Source organism: Haliotis cracherodii, unplaced genomic scaffold (genome assembly GCF_022045235.1).
Source record: "Haliotis cracherodii isolate W230 unplaced genomic scaffold, xgHalCrac1.p SCAF_13, whole genome shotgun sequence".
Taxonomy (NCBI): Eukaryota; Metazoa; Mollusca; class Gastropoda; order Lepetellida; family Haliotidae; genus Haliotis; species Haliotis cracherodii.
In genome coordinates this window covers 26,141,989-26,160,706 of record NW_027266268.1, presented here as the reverse complement: position 1 = coordinate 26,160,706, position 18,718 = coordinate 26,141,989, and the positions used below count along the sequence as shown (strand labels likewise).

Below are 18,718 nucleotides of genomic sequence, written 5' to 3'. Positions count from 1 at the left end.
GTTTGGCACCAGCTTTGAACGTGGTTTATCTGGATGCCTGCCATTGTCATGAAAAAAACAACAACAGTTAATTCAATCAGGAATTTGTAATCAAAGCAGCAAAGACATCTTTGTTGTTATTGCTTTAGAATATTCCAAATCATGCACAGCCAGGTATGAAAAATTGATCTCTTATTAAATGTGACTGTTTTAATGTTCAGATTTATTGTAACATTCCAAGTTTTGTAAAGCCAGGTATGAAAAAGTTATCTCTTATTAATGCGACTGTTTTAATGTTCAGGTTTATATTGTCTATTTCTGTTTTGGGTAATCCATTGTGAAATGTGGATTATTTTTATCAGTTCCTAATCTTCACACAGAATAAATGATGATGTTCCAGCTTCTATCCAGACAGATGTGTGCAGCTCAAATGAAAGAATTGACACAGTCCAAGCATCCATCTTCAAATAGCCAAAGACGTACTGTCTGTAGCACCAAGACATAAAGACACATATCCCTTGTCCATTAGTTGCATCTCTTAACACATGCTAAAATGAAGCCCTCCTGTCAAAAATGACAGATCATCAGTTTACAAATATACAAATTAAACACGAAAGGAGATTTGCAAATGTGAGCGAAGACGAATACAAGCTACGGTAATCTTGCTACAGAGGAAGGGAATCCTTTAAGCTTGAAGTCCCTGAAGAAGAGCCCTCTTATCAACACACGTCTCTGCAGAAAGCCTGGTGCGCACAGGTGTTTTTGTTAGGACGCCATGAACTCTCTCATCCAAACAATACTAGTCTGTTGTCACTGGCTTGCTGGTCTGCCAGTAGACTTAACTTTTCCTCAGATCTTTTCTTGAAATTGTGTGTGAAAATGCTTCATATCATACAGACATGTCACAAATATCAGATTTTTTTGCTGAACTGACAATTTTGGAAAGAGAGTTTACATTCATTATCATGGCTATTTAGTCTAATATATTTGTGTTTTTAGAATAATTTCCCCGAATATAAAACCTCTATTACATCATCGCCATAAGTGCTCTTATTGAAGTTTTTCAACAGAAGCCCTCATCATTGTTAACTATCTATAAATAGTTGTGCAATTAATAGTATCTTGCTGCCCATGACTCCTGTGCAACCATCTGCTGACTAGATGCAGATAATTAAGTAGGTTTTTAAAATTAAAAGACATAATAATGTGTTTATGTTGATAGGTCACACTTTTAGAGTAACATTTGATTGGCGGGGTGCAGGTTTTACTGAGCTGATAAGGAATAATCATGCCCTTTAGTACTGCATGGATAAGTGCATGGAAGAAGACATGGAAGCAATCTGTGCAATAACTTATGAGCTAGTGGCCCGAACTAGCATAAAGCACCATATTCAGATTTAGTGTTACTTTATGAACTATTACTAGTTGAGCTTACTAGACCTAATAGGTTAATGTCGCACATTGTGGATCATATTTCTCGTTGTGACCGCCTCCATGGTCTAGTGGTATTAAGGGGATAAAACAAGGTGCTGGTTGTAAGCTATTGCTCCCTTGGGGATTCCGGGTTAGAATAGAACCTGTGCTGGCTGAAAGCTATTACCCCCTTGGGGATTCCGGGTTGGAATAGAACCTGTGCTGGTTGTAAGCTGTTGCTCCCTTGGGGATTCCGGGTTAGAATAGAACCTGTGCTGGCTGAAAGCTATTACCCCCTTGGGGATTCCGGGTTGGAATAGAACCTGTGCTGGCTGAAAGCTGTTGCTCCCTTGGGGATTCCGGGTTGGAATAGAACCTGTGCTGGTTGTAAGCTATTGCTCCCTTGGGGATTCCGGGTTAGAATAGAACCTGTGCTGGCTGAAAGCTATTACCCCCTTGGGGATTCCGGGTTGGAATAGAACCTGTGCTGGTTGTAAGCTGTTGCTCCCTTGGGGATTCCGGGTTAGAATAGAACCTGTGCTGGCTGAAAGCTATTACCCCCTTGGGGATTCCGGGTTAGACTAGGATCTGTTCTAGTCGTATTTGGTAATTATTTACAGGCCACCATCAAATAGCTGGTATATTTCCGGGTGGGCATTCAACACAGAGACATGATCATGGTGGCATATGAATACACATTGTCAAAGTATACTTGTTCCCCACTGATGAAGTGTAGTTGTGTTTAAATAAATACACACTGTCATAGTCAGAGTCCCACTGCTATGGCATTGCCGTGGAAAATAAATACAATTGCTTTTTTATAAACAGACGAACAGCATCTCTTCATCCTCCCAATCGCAGTGTGCTGACGATGGACCACTTCTACACATTGGTCCAATATTTGAACAGCGGTTGGCCATCATGAGGTTTACCTTTCCCCACTCTGGTGCCATATGTCAACTTTTCCATTTGACATAACTTTGAAAAAGCCATTGCCGCCCTTCCTGTCGTACTTTTCTAATTTTTATTCTAAACAACACTGAGATTTGAGTGAAAATGTTGTGTGTGTGTAATCTTGGACCGATGTCGGCTCAACCCAGCTTTGGGGGACCGGAGCAGCTGGTTTGGATGTACATCGCTGCAGGGTAGCCGAGCTTCTAAACCCGCTCAAGAACCATCTACCATATGCAAGATTTGTAATTAAAATCAGTTGTGTATCTTTGCTGTTTGGACCCACCCAATACAGCCAAAACACCTTTGTTCAACATGGAGAATGTGTCCTGGAGTTACGATGTTTTACACAACAAACATGACTGTCCTTGGACAAAGATATTTGGGTTGAAGCATCAAGTGTGACCACAGGCTCCTTGCATGACTGACCTGGTGATGGGTTGGTTAGCTTGTGCCTGGGGTCATAAGTCATGATTCACATCATTGCCTAGCCTTGCTCCATGGCTGTGCTGAATGACAAGTCCATGGGTGTATAGTTATTATATCCTTATAGGCAAGTCTTGATGAGCGGATAGTACATCAATGAGCAAGTCGCTTATAGGGACAACTTGTTCTTATTATTTATATAATCTAGAAATTATGATTTCTGAAAGTTATTTCCTCCAAGACTTGCGCAAGTCTAATTACTGCTGTCACGGCACAAATATAGCCTTCTCATCAACTCTGGACATATTTTCTCAAGTTGTTTTCATGCTTATTATTCACACATTTTGTCTAAAGAGTTCTGGCTGAAAATATGTTTGATAGATAGAAGAAGAAGAAAGAAGAACATTTTCTGAACTAAGTGCCCACTCAGAACAATGCAAACATTACAGTAATAATTTGGCACATATAATAACATGATATACAATTTGAAACAGGTTTAAACTCAACTCAACTCAACTCAACTCAACTCAACTCAACTCACCCTATGTTCAATACATGGTAACTTCAGGTCTTTCTCCCAGAATTACCAACCCACCATGGTAGGCTGACATATTGTCAAGTGAGATCGGACAACACACTGTCCGTTATTGTATGACTCTATTGTAATACTTGACCAATACTTCACAGCCTTGTGAATCAACACTACCTGATGGACAGATCAGAAGCATGTTAGCACTGTGGATTATTTTTATATTCCCAGAGGGATACAGCTTTTGTTTTAGCATAATCAACATTGTTAAAGGAGGCCAAGACAAATATGGGTGACCAAGTCAAACACCTTGCCATACATCTAGTATGGCCACTGGGGGTCCGAGTGAAAGTGGTCGTAATGGCGGAGCATCCTGACTATGTGTGGCCTTCAGCCAATACAATATGGCTGGTTGCACCATGCTGAAGCCGATGGGCTCTGGAAATTTGGTACACCTCGCAGGAACACACTCCATTGTCTGGCCACTATTGGAATGTAGTCCACACCTGCAATTGTATTCAGCCAGATGATATTCATTCTCTGTTGTCCTTGCTTCTTAGCCAGGCATCTCCAGAATGGAGTGGAAGTATTTGGTGGCCATTGGCTGAACAATCGAAAAGGGAAAGAAATTGTAGATTAATAAAATTAATTTGTAATTTTGTACCGATTTAGAAATGCCTGAGGAGTTTGCATGTTCAGAAGAGGGGAATTTGAGAGTCACTTGATGCCATCATATTGATTTTGTTGCAAAGTCATTCTTTGAAATAATTAATTGAAAATTTTGGTCCTTGTACCTTATTTCTGAAGGCTATTTCATATTGATGCATTTCGATAGTTGTCTGATTTGTGTGATTCCAACAGTCATCAATGCTGTTGGAGCCAGAAGAAATACAATTAGAATGTTCCAGAGGTACATATTTTTTGTTGATAAGAATACAGAGTTACCCCGGATTACAATGGGTTTCATTGGATTACCTCAGGAAAGATTCGCTACAAGAGGTGGGATAGCCAACCCTAACTCACAACTAACCCTAATGGTCATCAATGGTATTAACCAGAACACGATAAAGGGGTGTTAACCGAAAGGCTTGTAAGGGATGTTAACCAGAAAATTATAAAGGGTGTCAGGGATTTACCTGGTTCCATCTACTTTTGGCTTCTAAAGAACTCAGTAATAGATTTTGGGGGCCAAGATTTTCTGGATGTCAAGCCATTGCGCATGATCAGAAACTTTTAGCCTGTTATAGATAGGGATTCTAATGTTAGACTGAAGAAGTTTCCCTGTGACACCTTGAACTTTTCAGTGTATTTCTTACGAGAAAAGAAATATCACTAATATGTGACATGCAGTCTGCAATGTTGATAAGTTTATTGACACAGTCAATTTTTCTTCCGTCCAACAGGACTCACAGTGAGTATTATGTGCGCCCATTCACAATTTGTATGCATGTAGGATGCTATACCTTGCATCCAGTAAAACCCTGGGGGGTTACCCATAAGGATTGTAAATGGGGGTTGACCCTAATGATTGTAAAAGGGTTCTTGATTGGACAGGGAATCTAAGCGCTAAGGATAGTTGGGTTGAGATTAAGATGATATTTCCGATATTGATTGAGATTGCTTGTGGCTTAGGTAGATGGCAGACTCCATAAGACACTGTAACCTACATTGGGACACTCATAGTGCCTGTGCCAACGATAAGCCCAACAGTTAGCTATCATCGTGGTTTCAGTGAAACCCTTGAAGATCCGGGGTAGAACAGATCTTCAGCAACCAATGCTTGTCGTAAAAGGTGACTATGCTTGTCATAAGAGGTGACTAACAGGATTGGGTGGTCAGGCTTGCTGACTTTGTTGATGCATGTCATGGATCCCAATTGCGGGGAGCAATGCTCACTCACTCACTCCAGCTTGTTAAAATACAGGCCATTTATTGATAAGGGCAGTCTTTTGATTTTGGAAACTCTGATGCAGGTGACAATTACTACACTCTGTGATCTCTGTGTGGACTGACGCAGTACTCAATCAGGTACTACTCCTGGCTATTTGATAGGCTGTGGGAGAGCCCTGCAGGGGTAGGTGTGTTTGATGTAGGTGCAAGCCAGTCATGGCAAGGTGACAGCGTGTACTCCCACTGATTGATTAATGGTGTCCTCGTCACTGCACACCATCTTGAAGCCTGGTCAATTCAACTATTAGCTGACCAACTCACTCATTTTCCGATCTCATTCTTGAACAATAATGACTTTGTATAGCCATTTATATCACTAATCATTGGTTAAGTATATTTTTACTATTGAACCATGCCATTTCAGGAGTGGCCAAGTGCATATTCCTTTCTGACTACTGGACTAGATTCATAGTGAAATTTTATTTTGTAATTGATATAATTTGTAACTTGTGAGCCCTGGGTTACAGTGGGTCACGTTGAAGGCGATAACGGCATCGGGTGGTCAAGCTGGAATATAGCTGGAATATTGATGAGTATGTTGTTGAGTATGTTGTTAACAACACTTCACTTTGTGAAAGGGAGCCCTGCTTTTGTTCATTGTTTAACGGAGTTGAGCACTGTCTCATCCTGTGTGTCTGACTCCTAGTTAAGCACACATCACATATTGACTCATTTCAGAAATTACAGTCATTATTCCTTGTACATACCCTTATGATGCTTTCACAACTAATTCAACAACAAATGTATTCAAAATCAGATTGGAACAAACAATTATCGATCTCTATAGTCTAAGACTGAGCACACAATTTCACTATCCCCCAAAATATTCATGATCCCCCAACTTTTTTGGTTCAGTATATATACATGTATCCTGTATTTAGGCATGAGTGAGTGAGTTTGATTTTACGCAGCTTTTAGCAATATTCCAGCAATATCACAGCAGGGGACACAAGAAATGAGCTTCACACATTGTACCCATGTCGGGAATCGAACCCGGGTCTTTGGCATGACGAGCAGACACTTTAACCACTAGGCTCCCCAACCACCCCTTATTGAGGCATGACATAATCATACTTGAATATAGTCGCAAACTGCCGTAGTGAAACCCAAATGTCTGCAGCCTTGATGTTCCTCAATATTGCTCAATATATATTAGTGTTACGACTTCAACTGAGACCACATTGATATAATCATGTAATTGTTGTCATTGTTTGTTTCAGAAAACTAGTGAAGAGTTATCAACCACGGAAGAAAGAAGAAGATGATTATGTGTAAGTATGACACGTGTGGAATTGTACTTTGTTCATGCGAGGAGCCATGCTCTGATGGTGGGCTCACATACAATCATTGTACCCCTGTGTGACATGTATTACCTATCATAATCTGTGTAACAATCATCGTCTGTCAGCTGTCCGTTTTCCATTTCCAGAGCAGAACTCTTAAACTGTTGAATATTTCTTGCTATACTGATCAGTCTAGTGGTAAACGTCCTTCCTACACCAACTTGAACCGTCTGGTTTGGTCAGATTATCAGCTCCATCACTGCCTGTCTCCATTTCAATGGTGCCCTGAATGTGGATTTTTAATTATTTATTATTTATTATATTATTATACTGAAAACGAGGGTAATAGCTTGTCATGAAGAAAGATTTTTCAGTTGTTTGAAATTATTTTAAAACCCATCCAGGACAGTCGGGCAGGTGACCCATCAGTGTTTCCTGCCCATCTTCAAAGTTACCTGCCCCCACTCAGACATTATAAATATTGAAAATCACCCCAAACAAAATAAGAGACAAATAGTGTCTGGATTCAGGTGAAATAATGCAAACAATTACTTGAGAATCTACAAGGAGTCATAATAAAACTGAATACAAAAGTAGTCATATATTTATGTGCCAGAAAGTCAGGCAGGTGGAGGATAATTTCATGCAGCCTGGCAAAAAGGTTACCAGCCACGTGCAGGCAGTTATTTCGGACACTGGTTGTTAGGAAGATAGTGTGGAACACTCAGCTGCCATGTCAAGACGACCATGAAGAGTAAATACTACACTGAAACATACAATGGAACTCGTTGTCATATCGAAAGGTTTCTGTCACCTTTATTCCTTTGAAGAATTCATTACGACTTTCCAGTTGAATGTCAATTCACAAGGGACAAAATCTAATGAAATCAGTATATGTCTTTTAGAGGTCTGGTGGGATGAAGTAAAGCCAATATTCTTGGAAGATTTATGGCCTAAAAGACTGCAGTTTTATCCATGGTTCCGTCTGTTCCAGTGTATTGATCGCAAGTTCAACAATTAGCCGAGTCAATCTCATGGCAGGAACAACACGATTTTAGACCTGATTGGGTTGCTTTATTAAAGAGTGGACATTTTATAGATGGTGCCAATAACCTGACAGATTTGAATATTCGTGCAGAAAAGTGTTGGTTTGTGGTTTGAGATATGGCTCTTGCATATGAGCGTTTCATATCGATAGAATGTAATCGTGACATGATACCCAATCGTATCAACACTATTTTCTGCTAGATATTGACACAGTAATACTGTACGATCTGTTACCTTGACTTTATGTGAAAACCATGTTAGATCACGTCATAGAGATGGGGAAGAGAGGGACCACTTGAGATGCCAGGCGATGTTGCATCTTCTGCCTGAAGCTGACACATTGGGATATAAGTGAAATGCTTTTTTAAGGGGGTGGCAAGCTGTTCAAACTTCGTTGAAACTAAACCTTTTGGATAAGAGTTACTAACCAATTATATACCCCTTATAAGCTTAAAAAAAAAAATGTAATATAGACAGTAAAATGTGGACTTCAATGTAAATTTTCGTTCTTAGTAGGGTTGTGGTTCGAGCAGGATGCATAATATGCCGACTTTGGTATGTTTTTGAAGTTTAAATAGACAATCAAAAGCTATGGCATATTGATAGAGCATCAGCCTGGAAAGTGAAAGGTCAGTGCTTTGATTCCCAGGCCATGTCATAACAAAAGACATTAGAAGCGGGTACTTTGTTATCAAGCCTGACACTTAGCTTTTCACTGCACCTTTTTGAAACTAACACGTTTCTTTAAGGCATATTTATTAGACTTGCCAGTTCAGCTGCCTGACTTGAGTTTATCTGAATTTATACACTGATCCCACACTACACAACTCACCATGGCATTATCACTCTTCACTCTACACAACCCCACTACAGACCCCCCCACACTTGGGGATAGACACGACCTCTTGTCTGTTAGTCAGAGAGACGTGAAAATCCATAGGGACTCACTAAGTTGTTTTCTACCATAATCTAGCGATTTTACATAACCACTATTCCGAAATAAGCTGTGGACTCGTTAGATTTGACCCAAGGTGCCTACCCCTGACAACTAAACAACTGCACACAGCACAACCCACACCCACAGCACACCCATCTAGGGTTAGAATAGGTCTTCAGCAACCCATGCTTGCTGTAAAAGGCGACTATGCTTGTCGTAAGAGGTGACTAACGGGATCAGGTGGTCAGCCTTGCTGACTTGATTGATGCATGTCATTGATCCCAATTGCATGGATCGATGCTCATGATATCAATCACTGGATTGACTGGTCCAGACTTTATTATTTACAGACCGCTGTCATATACAGACTGTTGTCATACAACATTCCATGTCGGACCTACCTAACTCAACTCTGTTACCCCACATCACACCATCACACCACCACACCACCACACCATCACACCATCACACCACCACACCATCACACCACCACACCATCACACCACCACATCACCACACCACCACACCACCACATCACCATCACCATGCTGTACGTGACAACCGACAGTGGCACCACTGAATCAGTATTTGTTATACTTGATGATAACACTGCCGACAACAATTTGCCAGCAGATGGGTTGCCACTTAGTCAGTATTGATGTTTACTTTATGGATTATTTAAATGCATTAATCAACTTTAAGATTGGCCATTAACACCTGGTGTTGATATGGAAGTCTTGTTGACTGATGCAGATACAGGAATTGTTCTGATGTACAGCTCGGTGTATTGGGTACAGCGGGTGTCAGATGTATGGCAGTATGTGAATCCGGTAATACTTAAACAGTCAGGATACTATCATGTAACAAAATATGAATCTGCTATGACAGACAATATCGATAAACTTTACAACTTCTGGTCAACATGTCATATGCTTTTCATGTAATTGTTGGAATGACCTACATCAAATAAAAATGTAAAGGGAAAAAAAAAAGGATAGAAAGAGGCCTGTCCCCAAGGTCACATGGTCATCTAGACCATGTTGAAAGTACAATAAAATAAAGAAAGGGGCATGTCATCTAGCCCATCTAGCCCAGTTGTCTAAGGCGCCGCAATTCGTTGCACGGAGTTGCATCCCTTGGGCATGCCAGAAAGCTATGATTGTGGGTTCGAATTCTGGTTTGCCCCAGTTATGTTTCTAGGTTTGTCAGCACCGAAGTGGTAAATGTCTAAGACCTGCATCACTTGGAGCTTTCCTCCCACATGAAGCTGACATGCCGTGATAAAACTGGAATACTGTTAAAAGCGGCGTTACGCCCAACTCACTCACTCACTCAAAGTACAATGATCTATAGAAAGGAGCGTGTCCCCAAGATCACATGGTTATGTGGCTGAGAATTTGACCTCATGGAGTGACCACAATTGGCTTACCTGTTACAATGTTGGTGTGTACTTTAAAAGTTGAAGATGGAAGAAAATGAGAAACAGTACTTGGTCATGACCCCTGTCGACCTACTTGTCTATCGGTCCCTAGCAACATGCAGTCAACAGTCATAAGGCCATTTCACTTTATTTTCTTGTTCACAGAACTGTTGTGATATACATCCTGGTGTGTTAGCAGCACTAGGTGTCAGATGTCAGTATTGCATGGCCCACTGCTGATCTCTGTAGGATAACCACAATCTCTCCATCACACAGGTGATCACAGAGCAAGTTTATTCTGTTCATTACCATATAGAATGCAGTCACAGGAATGGCAGCTCAGATAAGGAGGCACCCATGCAAAAAGTCATGTAAAGGGGTCGTGGCACTTAGATGACCAGTGGTCAGCTGTAATTGTGACCATAATGGTGAGAAGGGGGTGTGGCACTTGGATCACCAGTGGTCAGCTGTAATTGTGACCATAATGGTGAAAAGGGGGCGTGGCACTTGGATCCCAAGTGGTCAGCTGTAATTGTGACCATAATGGTGAAAAGGGGGTGTGGCACTTGGATCACCAGTGGTCAGCTGTAATTGTGACCATAATGGTGAAAAGGGGGTGTGGCACTTGGATCACCAGTGGTCTCTTGTAATTGTGACCGTAATGGTGAGAAGGGGGCGTGGCACTTAAATCACCAGTGGTCAGGTGTAATTGTGACCATAATGGTGAAAGGGGGTGTGACACTTGGATCCCCATTGGTCAGCTGTAATTGTGACCATAATAGTGAAAAGGGGGCGTGGCACACGACAAGCAAGTGGTCAGCCAAGAAAGGTGGTTGTGTTAGTGGTATGTGAAGGTTATAAATCAAATATGATTCATAATCTGTGTCATGTTAAAAACAGATAGATATCTATCCACAGTATTGTTGACATTGTAGTCACAATTGTGTTTGAAAATAAACAACATGGGTTGTAGTGAAAATGCAGCTAATATACAGAATAACCGTATTTATTGTACAATTGCTGAGGTAGATTTCCAAACAGATAAGGTATGCAGGTAAACTGCATCCTGCTGGTAATCAGAATAAACATTTTACACCTATTGTATAGTTCGGCTTTCCCATGTGAGTACAATGGTATAAAAAAGGGGCGTTTCCCCGAGGTCACATGGTCATCTGGCCCATGTAAAGTACAATGATATAAAGAAAGAGGCGACTCCCTGAGGTCCTGATTATCTGGCTGAGAATTTGACCTCATGGAGTGACCACAATCAGCTTACTGGTGACAGCCATGTGTGCTGCGGATTAGCACGTACCTTGCCTCATTATGTTACAATGTTGGTGTGTACTTTAAAAGTTGAAAATGGAGGACAATAAGAACAGTTGATGATGAATATTCTTATTAACCCCTGTTGACCTACTTATCTATTGGTCCCTTTCAACATGCAGTCAACATAAGGCCACACCACTTTATTTCCTTGTTTACAGACAAGCCTTCCCACAGTTTGTATCCTGCCTCTTACCATACTAGGGCTGGTGGGGTAGCCTAGTGGTTAGAGTGTTCATTTGTCATCCTGAAAGGTGGGGTGAAATGGGGTTTAACGTAGAGTCCAAGATGATTGCACTTATATCGCTGTGTGCGAGCGTGCACGTACACTTGTACTAGTCAGGACTAATGCAGATTTTATAGTGCTAGCCCACTGAGATACCATGCTGTAGTTTTAACATGAATACTCCACTCAGACGCAGTATACTGACTCCAAGCCAACTAGTCCTTGTTTTAGCCCCTTAATGCCAAGCACCAGGCAGGGTAACAACAAGTACCATCTTTTAACTTCTTTTGGTATGACGCGGCTGGGATTGAACCCCAGTCTTTCTGCTCTCCGGGCGTAGTTTCTACCACAAGACCTCGGAGGTGGTCCATCTTGAAAGGCCAAGACTGGGTTCCCCACATGCATGTTCAGTATGTGAAGCCTATTGCTGGTGTACCCTCCTGTGATATGGCTGGAATATTGCTAAAAGTAGTGTAGAACCCACCTCACTCATTCTCACCAAGAAGCTCTGAAAAGCCTTCAACTGGCCTGATATGCTTAAACAACCTTGAAGACAAGCCACGTAACACCCATATTATGTCTAGCTGCAGTCAACCAGAAACTGCTGACACAGGTTTTTGTGTTGAAGATACCTCCTCCTCCTCCCTGCCAGGGCAGATAGTCACCCGAAGCTCTGTGCCTTCTACATTATTACTCCAGGCTATGATAAGAAACAGCTGGTGAACCTGGCCTGGCATCCAGTACAGTCTCCACACCGGCGTAATCATAAAAAGCAATTTAATCCTGTTTATCTTGTGTAGTAGGCTGGTGATTAGGCAATGCTGGCTTCTTTCGTCCTCTTTGTTGATTGTTTTCATATGAAATAAAACACACGGGCTTTAGGTTTTGGTTTTGATAGATTGTGATGGTGTAATCAGACTAAGTGTGTGCGACACAAAGAAAATACATGATTGACAGAACATTACAGGAACATACAATGCTTTGTAACAGTGGCGCAGTGAAGGTTTGAGCTTTGGCCCTCAGTACCCTGTGTTGTATGAACTAATTTGGCATGCTTGCCGTAAAAGGCGACTATGCTTGTCGTAAGAGGCACCTATAAAGATCGGGTGGATTGATGCTCATGATTTCAATCACTGGATTGTCTGGTTCAGACTCAGTTATATACAGACCGCTGTCATATAGCTGGAATATTGCTGAGCGCGGTGTTAAAGAACTGACAAAAAGGACTAATTTGGAGATTGGGTGATCACAATGGCTGCTACAGATGAAGATGGGCAGGAGACTTGTATAATCCAGTTAAACATGCACTGTGAGTGATCTCAAAGAAACAGGTTTAAGACCTAATTCCATGCCCTCCTTGTCATGAAAGATGGCCTGGCTGAGTGTCAGTATGCCCCAGTGGCATGGATTGGTGCTCATGCTATCAACCTCTGGTTTGTCTAACCTTCAGTTTATTACAGACTGGTAGAGGTGTAGTATTGCTATCTGTACCATGCAACAACTTTCACTTACTGACTCAGTCACTGCTCCTGCTTAGCAATAAATGTGTTAAGTATGTGAGGACAATTAAACACTGGTTGATTGTTCATACCAAAGTTCGTAATAATACAGACATGGTCACGGACTTGTCTATTACCCTATGACTTGACCCTATGCAGCGGTAGAAACTAACAGTTTTCATCCACTAGTCATTACAATGATTACATCTAGCAAAACCCTTAAAAAGGGCAAGTTTGTACTAGTCCTTATGATACCTTAACTATTGGGCAGTTAGTCAAGGCCAATTTCTAACACTGCTATGACAGTGACTAAGTAACATTCCATCTTGCATCTAATCATCAATAGGATCTTTATTCATCCTGGAATGGCTTTGACCCAAAGGAATTACACAGACAGTCCTTCTATACTGACATCTCACCTGTGAAGGTGTAACCAGTATCTATAGCTGCCCCAGTGTGTTTATCTCGTTCCTACCTGGCTTCATCTATGGCAACTCTGCGTGATCCACCCCACCTACCTGTGTAAAGTTGTGTTTCCTGGCAACTGTCCGGAGGTGTGGGTGGGGCTGTGTATTACCCCCTCCCTCCCTCCCAGGTGGATGACATCCCCTCTATATACCTGACAGTCAGGTAGGGACTCCAGCTCTTTCCATCCTGTAGTCTTTTATCTCAACAGCTCTTGTCGGGTCTGAAGAAAATCCGTTTAGCCATGTGATGCTGGTTTGGGGAAAACAGGTCTTATTTTACGTGGAAGGAATACTTCAGCCATGGCATGCTGGTTTGGGGGAAAACAGGTCTTATTTTACATGGAAGGAATACTGCAGCCATGTGATGCTGGTTTTGGGGAAAACTTTACAGTGAAGACCAAAATGGTCCTACTTTACAACAAACATTACATAAGTAAACAGCTGGTGGCTATTGTAACTAATCCGTGGGTTTGTGTTTCAGGTTTACGTGGTCGCGGGCGTTTGTGGACATGGTGAAGGAGCTGCATGACATCGCGGGCCAGCATGAGATGGTGGCTGAGAACCTGCAGGGCACCGTCTTTAAAGACCTGCAGGCGCTCATCGGGGAGCTCAGACAGGAGAGGAAAAGGGTGATTGCTTGTTTCAGACTCAGTCTTAGTAGGGGCATGGGGTAGCCAAGTGGTTAAGCATTGGCTCGTCATGTCGCAAGCACAGGTTTGATTCCCTAGATGGGTGTGATGTGGGTTTCTGGTTTCCACCACCATGATATCGCTGGAATATTGCTAAGTGTGGCGTAAAACCAGTCTTAATCATAACACACCAAATTTTGTATTTTAAAATGAAGCTGGATGCAATGCAAATTAAGAACACTTAGAATGTCTTGTTGATCATTGGTTAATTTACCCCCCAAATCCTTTTTAAGTTGTTTTATTGACAGATGCACACATTAAAATATGTTTAAAAATGGACTATTGTTTTCATGCTTTTACAAAACTCATAGAAACCCTATTGTTTATAATTGATACATATAAAGAGGTGTCATATAGATCTTAGTTATAGATTTCCAAATGGTGGAGAGATCCATCCCTTACAGGCCTACTTCCCAACCTACAGGGATCAACCAAACTATAGGATATGTACACACTTAATATAGAAATGGCCACACATTTACGAACAGGACACAATCCCCATAAAGCGTGTGTGATAATGATTAAAATCTGCCACATTTTCATGTCTTAGCTCCTGTGGGGTGTTCATGGATGTGTGTTTATCATTTCAGCATTTACATGAAGGAACAAGGATTCAAGATTCACTTAAACAGTCATACCAACAGTTAGATAAGGTGAGATGCATGGCCGTGACTTCTCTGTGGGGAGTTACCAACAGGTTGGGACACCTGAGCAAGGGGAGACAATTGGGAGTACTGTTAGATACCAACTTGTAGAATAAGTACAAGGCTATGCAAGCTCTATTTTCTTAGGTGTTTGTCTCAATTACATATGCCATGTGGTTGCCTGCTTCCGTGTTCTTGAACAAAGAGAGGTAACTCTCAAAACTGTGTGTCAGCTATCACAGTTCAGCGGTAGACACTACACTACTTGAAGTGATGTTTGTGCAGAGGAGACCCGTGAAGATCCCGTCTTCAGCAACCCATGCATGCCGTAAGAGGCGACTATGGTTATCGGAAGGGGCGACGTAAGGGATCGGGTGGTCAAGCTCTCTGACTTGGTTGATGCATGTCATTGTATCCCAATTGCATGGATCGATATTCATGATTTCAATCACTGGATTGTCTGGTCATTTAGCTGGAATATTGCTGTGTGTGGCGTTAAACAACAAACAAACAAACAAAAATTGTGCAGAGGAATTTGTTTTAAACAACTGATCAGAGTAATTACATTTCTTGAAAGAAATTAATGCTTTCAAACTGTAGTAAAAATAAATATGACATGGTCATTTTTGTATTGATTGTATATTCTCAAGTGAAGAAATGTAGATTGATGCAATATCTCTGAGTTAAAGGTATGTTGTGTACTGTTTCTGAGGTATAAGAATAACTTTACATGGTGTTGACATTATTTCTACACCTTTCAGTCAAAACGACAGTACGAAAGGGCTTTCAAAGACAGTGAAAAGGCTCTAGACAATTACAGGAAGGCTGATGCAGACATCAATCTGTCCCGAGCTGAAGTGGAAAAGGTAATTATCACACTGTGTGTCAGTCTTGTGTGAGAAGAGCTGGAGCTAGTGTAGTGGGGGAACCATTTTCCTGTCACAGGGAGGCTCCAGGTTTGTTCCTCAAGTGATACAATGAGTAAAGCACTTTTAGTCCTGGAACGTAGGTAAAAGTGTTATGTTTATACTGTTATCAGCTGAAAGTTGTGAAAATTTCCCATGTTTTATTTCTTAACTTTGCAGCATCGAATTGTGATGAATACGAAGGCTTCTCAATGTGAGGATTGCAAAAACGAGTACGCTGCCCAGCTCCAGCAGACCAATGCTCATCAGAGAGAGTATTATTCCACCGGCATGCCACAAGTATTTCAGGTAGTACATCCGGCTTCATCATTCACAACATACCGTGAACTACAGTCATAACCAACTCAAAGGGACCACTTATTTGAGTTTGTTATAACCATAGTTTGTTATAAGCATATATGCAGCATATACAGCTTATGGACAGGACAAAAAAACTAACTGTTCGTTATATCCGTCAGTTGGTTATAAACGTCTTGGTTATAAATGTAGTTTACTGTATGCAATTTGTTTGAGCAAGGACCTTTTGTAGCTCACCTGGCAGCCTGTTCACAGTCCTGTTACTAAGATTGTCATAAATGTCTCATTGTGAAAAAGATCTTATCTAAGCCCATTCTTGAAGCTGTCTTAGTGCTACGTTTCTTGAAGCTGTCTTAGTGCTACGTTTCTTGAAGCTGTCTTAGTGCTATGTTTCTTGAAGCTGTCTTAGTGCTACGTTTCTTGAAGCTGTCTTAGTGCTATGTTATCGTAAGTTTATTACCAAAATTATGACAGGGTCAGACCCATCTTAGGAACTTACGACAGGTGAGATTGGGACAACAGACAGCATGTTTGAAGAAAATGATCTGACAGTATGGGTCTACGTTATCATTTCTGAATACAAAACCAAGTGCACTTTCAAAACGTGAACAGGTCTTAGAAGACACGCCTCAAACATTGCATTTGCCAATTATATGACTTATGCCTAACAGCAAGTTCATGATACCATAATAATTATACCATACAAGATGTTATGCAAAATACCTTTAGTTAATTTCAGTTAAAACACTAGCAGCATGTTTCTGTGCTTTCGCAATGACCATGACCTTTTCTTGTCAAGGGAAGTTTATGTATATGGAGTGTGGGAGAGGTTTCGGGAGTAGTGCCCTTTACCGGGCGCACTTTTTCAGATCCAATAAGCGCTGTGGGGGCTAGAACGTGCTTCGCCGACTCACCGACTTGGCTAATTGGTGCGTTGTTTGGCTGACGCTCTACCACTGGTCCACGAGCGCTATCACATGTAATCAGTGCTCGATTAACGGGTCATTAGCATCCCCTTAACACACATGGGCAATTAAGTAAACAATGACTTGCGCATGCGTGTGATGTCCCATTAATCTTTTCTTGAAACTACACCCGCTATTGTTAATGTCAACACGACCGACCAATCAGATTAACTCTTGAAAAGGTAAGAATTTATGGCCTACCCTTGCCCTAAGCAAGCTAACCCTAAGGACCGAAAAGATATGTTGGATCGTAAAAATGTGTTAGTTTCCCTAAAACCGAAAAGGGGTGTTGGATCGTAAAGACGTGTAAGTTTCCCTAAGACCGAAAAGGGGTGTTGGATCTTAAAGAGGATGTTGGATCGTAAAGACGTGTAAGTTTCCCTAAGACCGAAAAGGGGTGTTGAAGGATCGTGAAGCGAGAGTCACTGGAGTAGTATTGCGAGACAGCGGTCACACTATAGCGCAGTAATTGAGCGAGATGGTAGAGATCAGCCTGCACCCGGTAAACTACATCGTCCCTTTGACCATGAGTACAACGTATGAAATATAGTGAATTGAGTGATCTCCTTATCAACTATGTACAGCTGGATGACTCTCTGTTTGAAAAGTCTATGAAAGAATATTCCTTTACGAATGATGTTGAAAATGTTTAAGGGCCAGCACATTTAAAAATGGTAACTCGGGTACCCGGGTCGAGGGGGTAACGAGTTGGACCCGGGTACCCACAGGACAACCCAGACTTGTGGTTAGTCACGTGATGTATTGTTTAAAGACAAAAATTATCTAAAACTCTATGGTTACGCTACAAGTTACTTATGTTTGCATTTCTTTCTGACTATGCACCCATTCTTTCGGACAATTGTTGAATAAAGATATAACTTAAGTCAACTTTAGTGTATACATGACCAGATTGTTTGATACATGTATCTAAATACGTTTTGCCAATTGGACATTTTGTACCTGTCTCTTGAGACCCACAGTGGGTACCCGGGTAATAGAGGGGTGGGTACCCGTGTAGTAGAGGGGTGGGTACCCGGGTAGTAGAGGGGTGGGTACCCGGGTTATAGAGGGGTGGGTACCCGGGTAATAGAGGGGTGGGTACCCGGGTAGTAGAGGGGTGGGTACCCGGGTAGTAGAGTGGTGGGTACCCGGGTAATAGAGGGGTGGGTACCCGGGTAGTAGAGGGGTGGGTACCCGGGTAGTAGAGGGGTGGGTACCCGGGTAATAGAGGGGTGGGTACCCGGGTAGTAAATTTGGACTTGTTCCAGTCCTATTCGACCCAAACATTTTTGTTGAAGCAGGGAGACATACACCTGCAATATCAATTACAAAACACAACCAGTCCAACAGAAGCTTTTACTGCTATCACACCGAGTTCCCAGAGATTAAGTAGTGATAGATGAAGCCTTCATTTATCAAGGGAGGGCACTTGTGGCCCAGTCGTCTCAGGCACCGCAATTCACTGTGCAGAGTTGCGTCCCTTGGACTCGCTAGAAACCTATGTTTGTGGGTTCGAATCCCGGTTTGCCCCAATTATGTTTCTAGGTTTGGCAGCACCATACCCATGCTTGTGGGTTTCACCAAAGTGGTAAACGCCTGATACCTGCATCACTTTGGGCTTTCCTCCCACATTAAGCTGACACGCCATGATATAACTGGAATACTGTTAAAAGCGGTGTTAAACCCAACTCACTCACTCACTCACTCATTTATCAAGGAAAGTATCAGCTTGTAAAACATGTTTGCG

The 18,718-nt window shown here is 41.8% G+C and overlaps 1 protein-coding gene across 1 annotated transcript in view; it reads left to right on the top strand.

Moving 5' to 3' along the window:
- The first annotated feature begins 2,475 nt into the window (after positions 1 to 2,475).
- Positions 2,476 to 18,718, top strand: part of LOC139458554 (cdc42-interacting protein 4 homolog) — a 29,697-nt gene continuing 13,454 nt past the window's right edge. Inside the window, exons 1-8 of the mRNA XM_071239984.1 lie at positions 2,476 to 2,537; positions 6,469 to 6,519; positions 12,113 to 12,224; positions 13,579 to 13,613; positions 13,932 to 14,079; positions 14,730 to 14,792; positions 15,545 to 15,649; positions 15,869 to 15,997. Of these exons, the coding sequence (XP_071096085.1) occupies positions 2,476 to 2,537; positions 6,469 to 6,519; positions 12,113 to 12,224; positions 13,579 to 13,613; positions 13,932 to 14,079; positions 14,730 to 14,792; positions 15,545 to 15,649; positions 15,869 to 15,997 (705 nt within the window). The remainder of the gene's footprint in view (positions 2,538 to 6,468; positions 6,520 to 12,112; positions 12,225 to 13,578; positions 13,614 to 13,931; positions 14,080 to 14,729; positions 14,793 to 15,544; positions 15,650 to 15,868; positions 15,998 to 18,718) is intronic.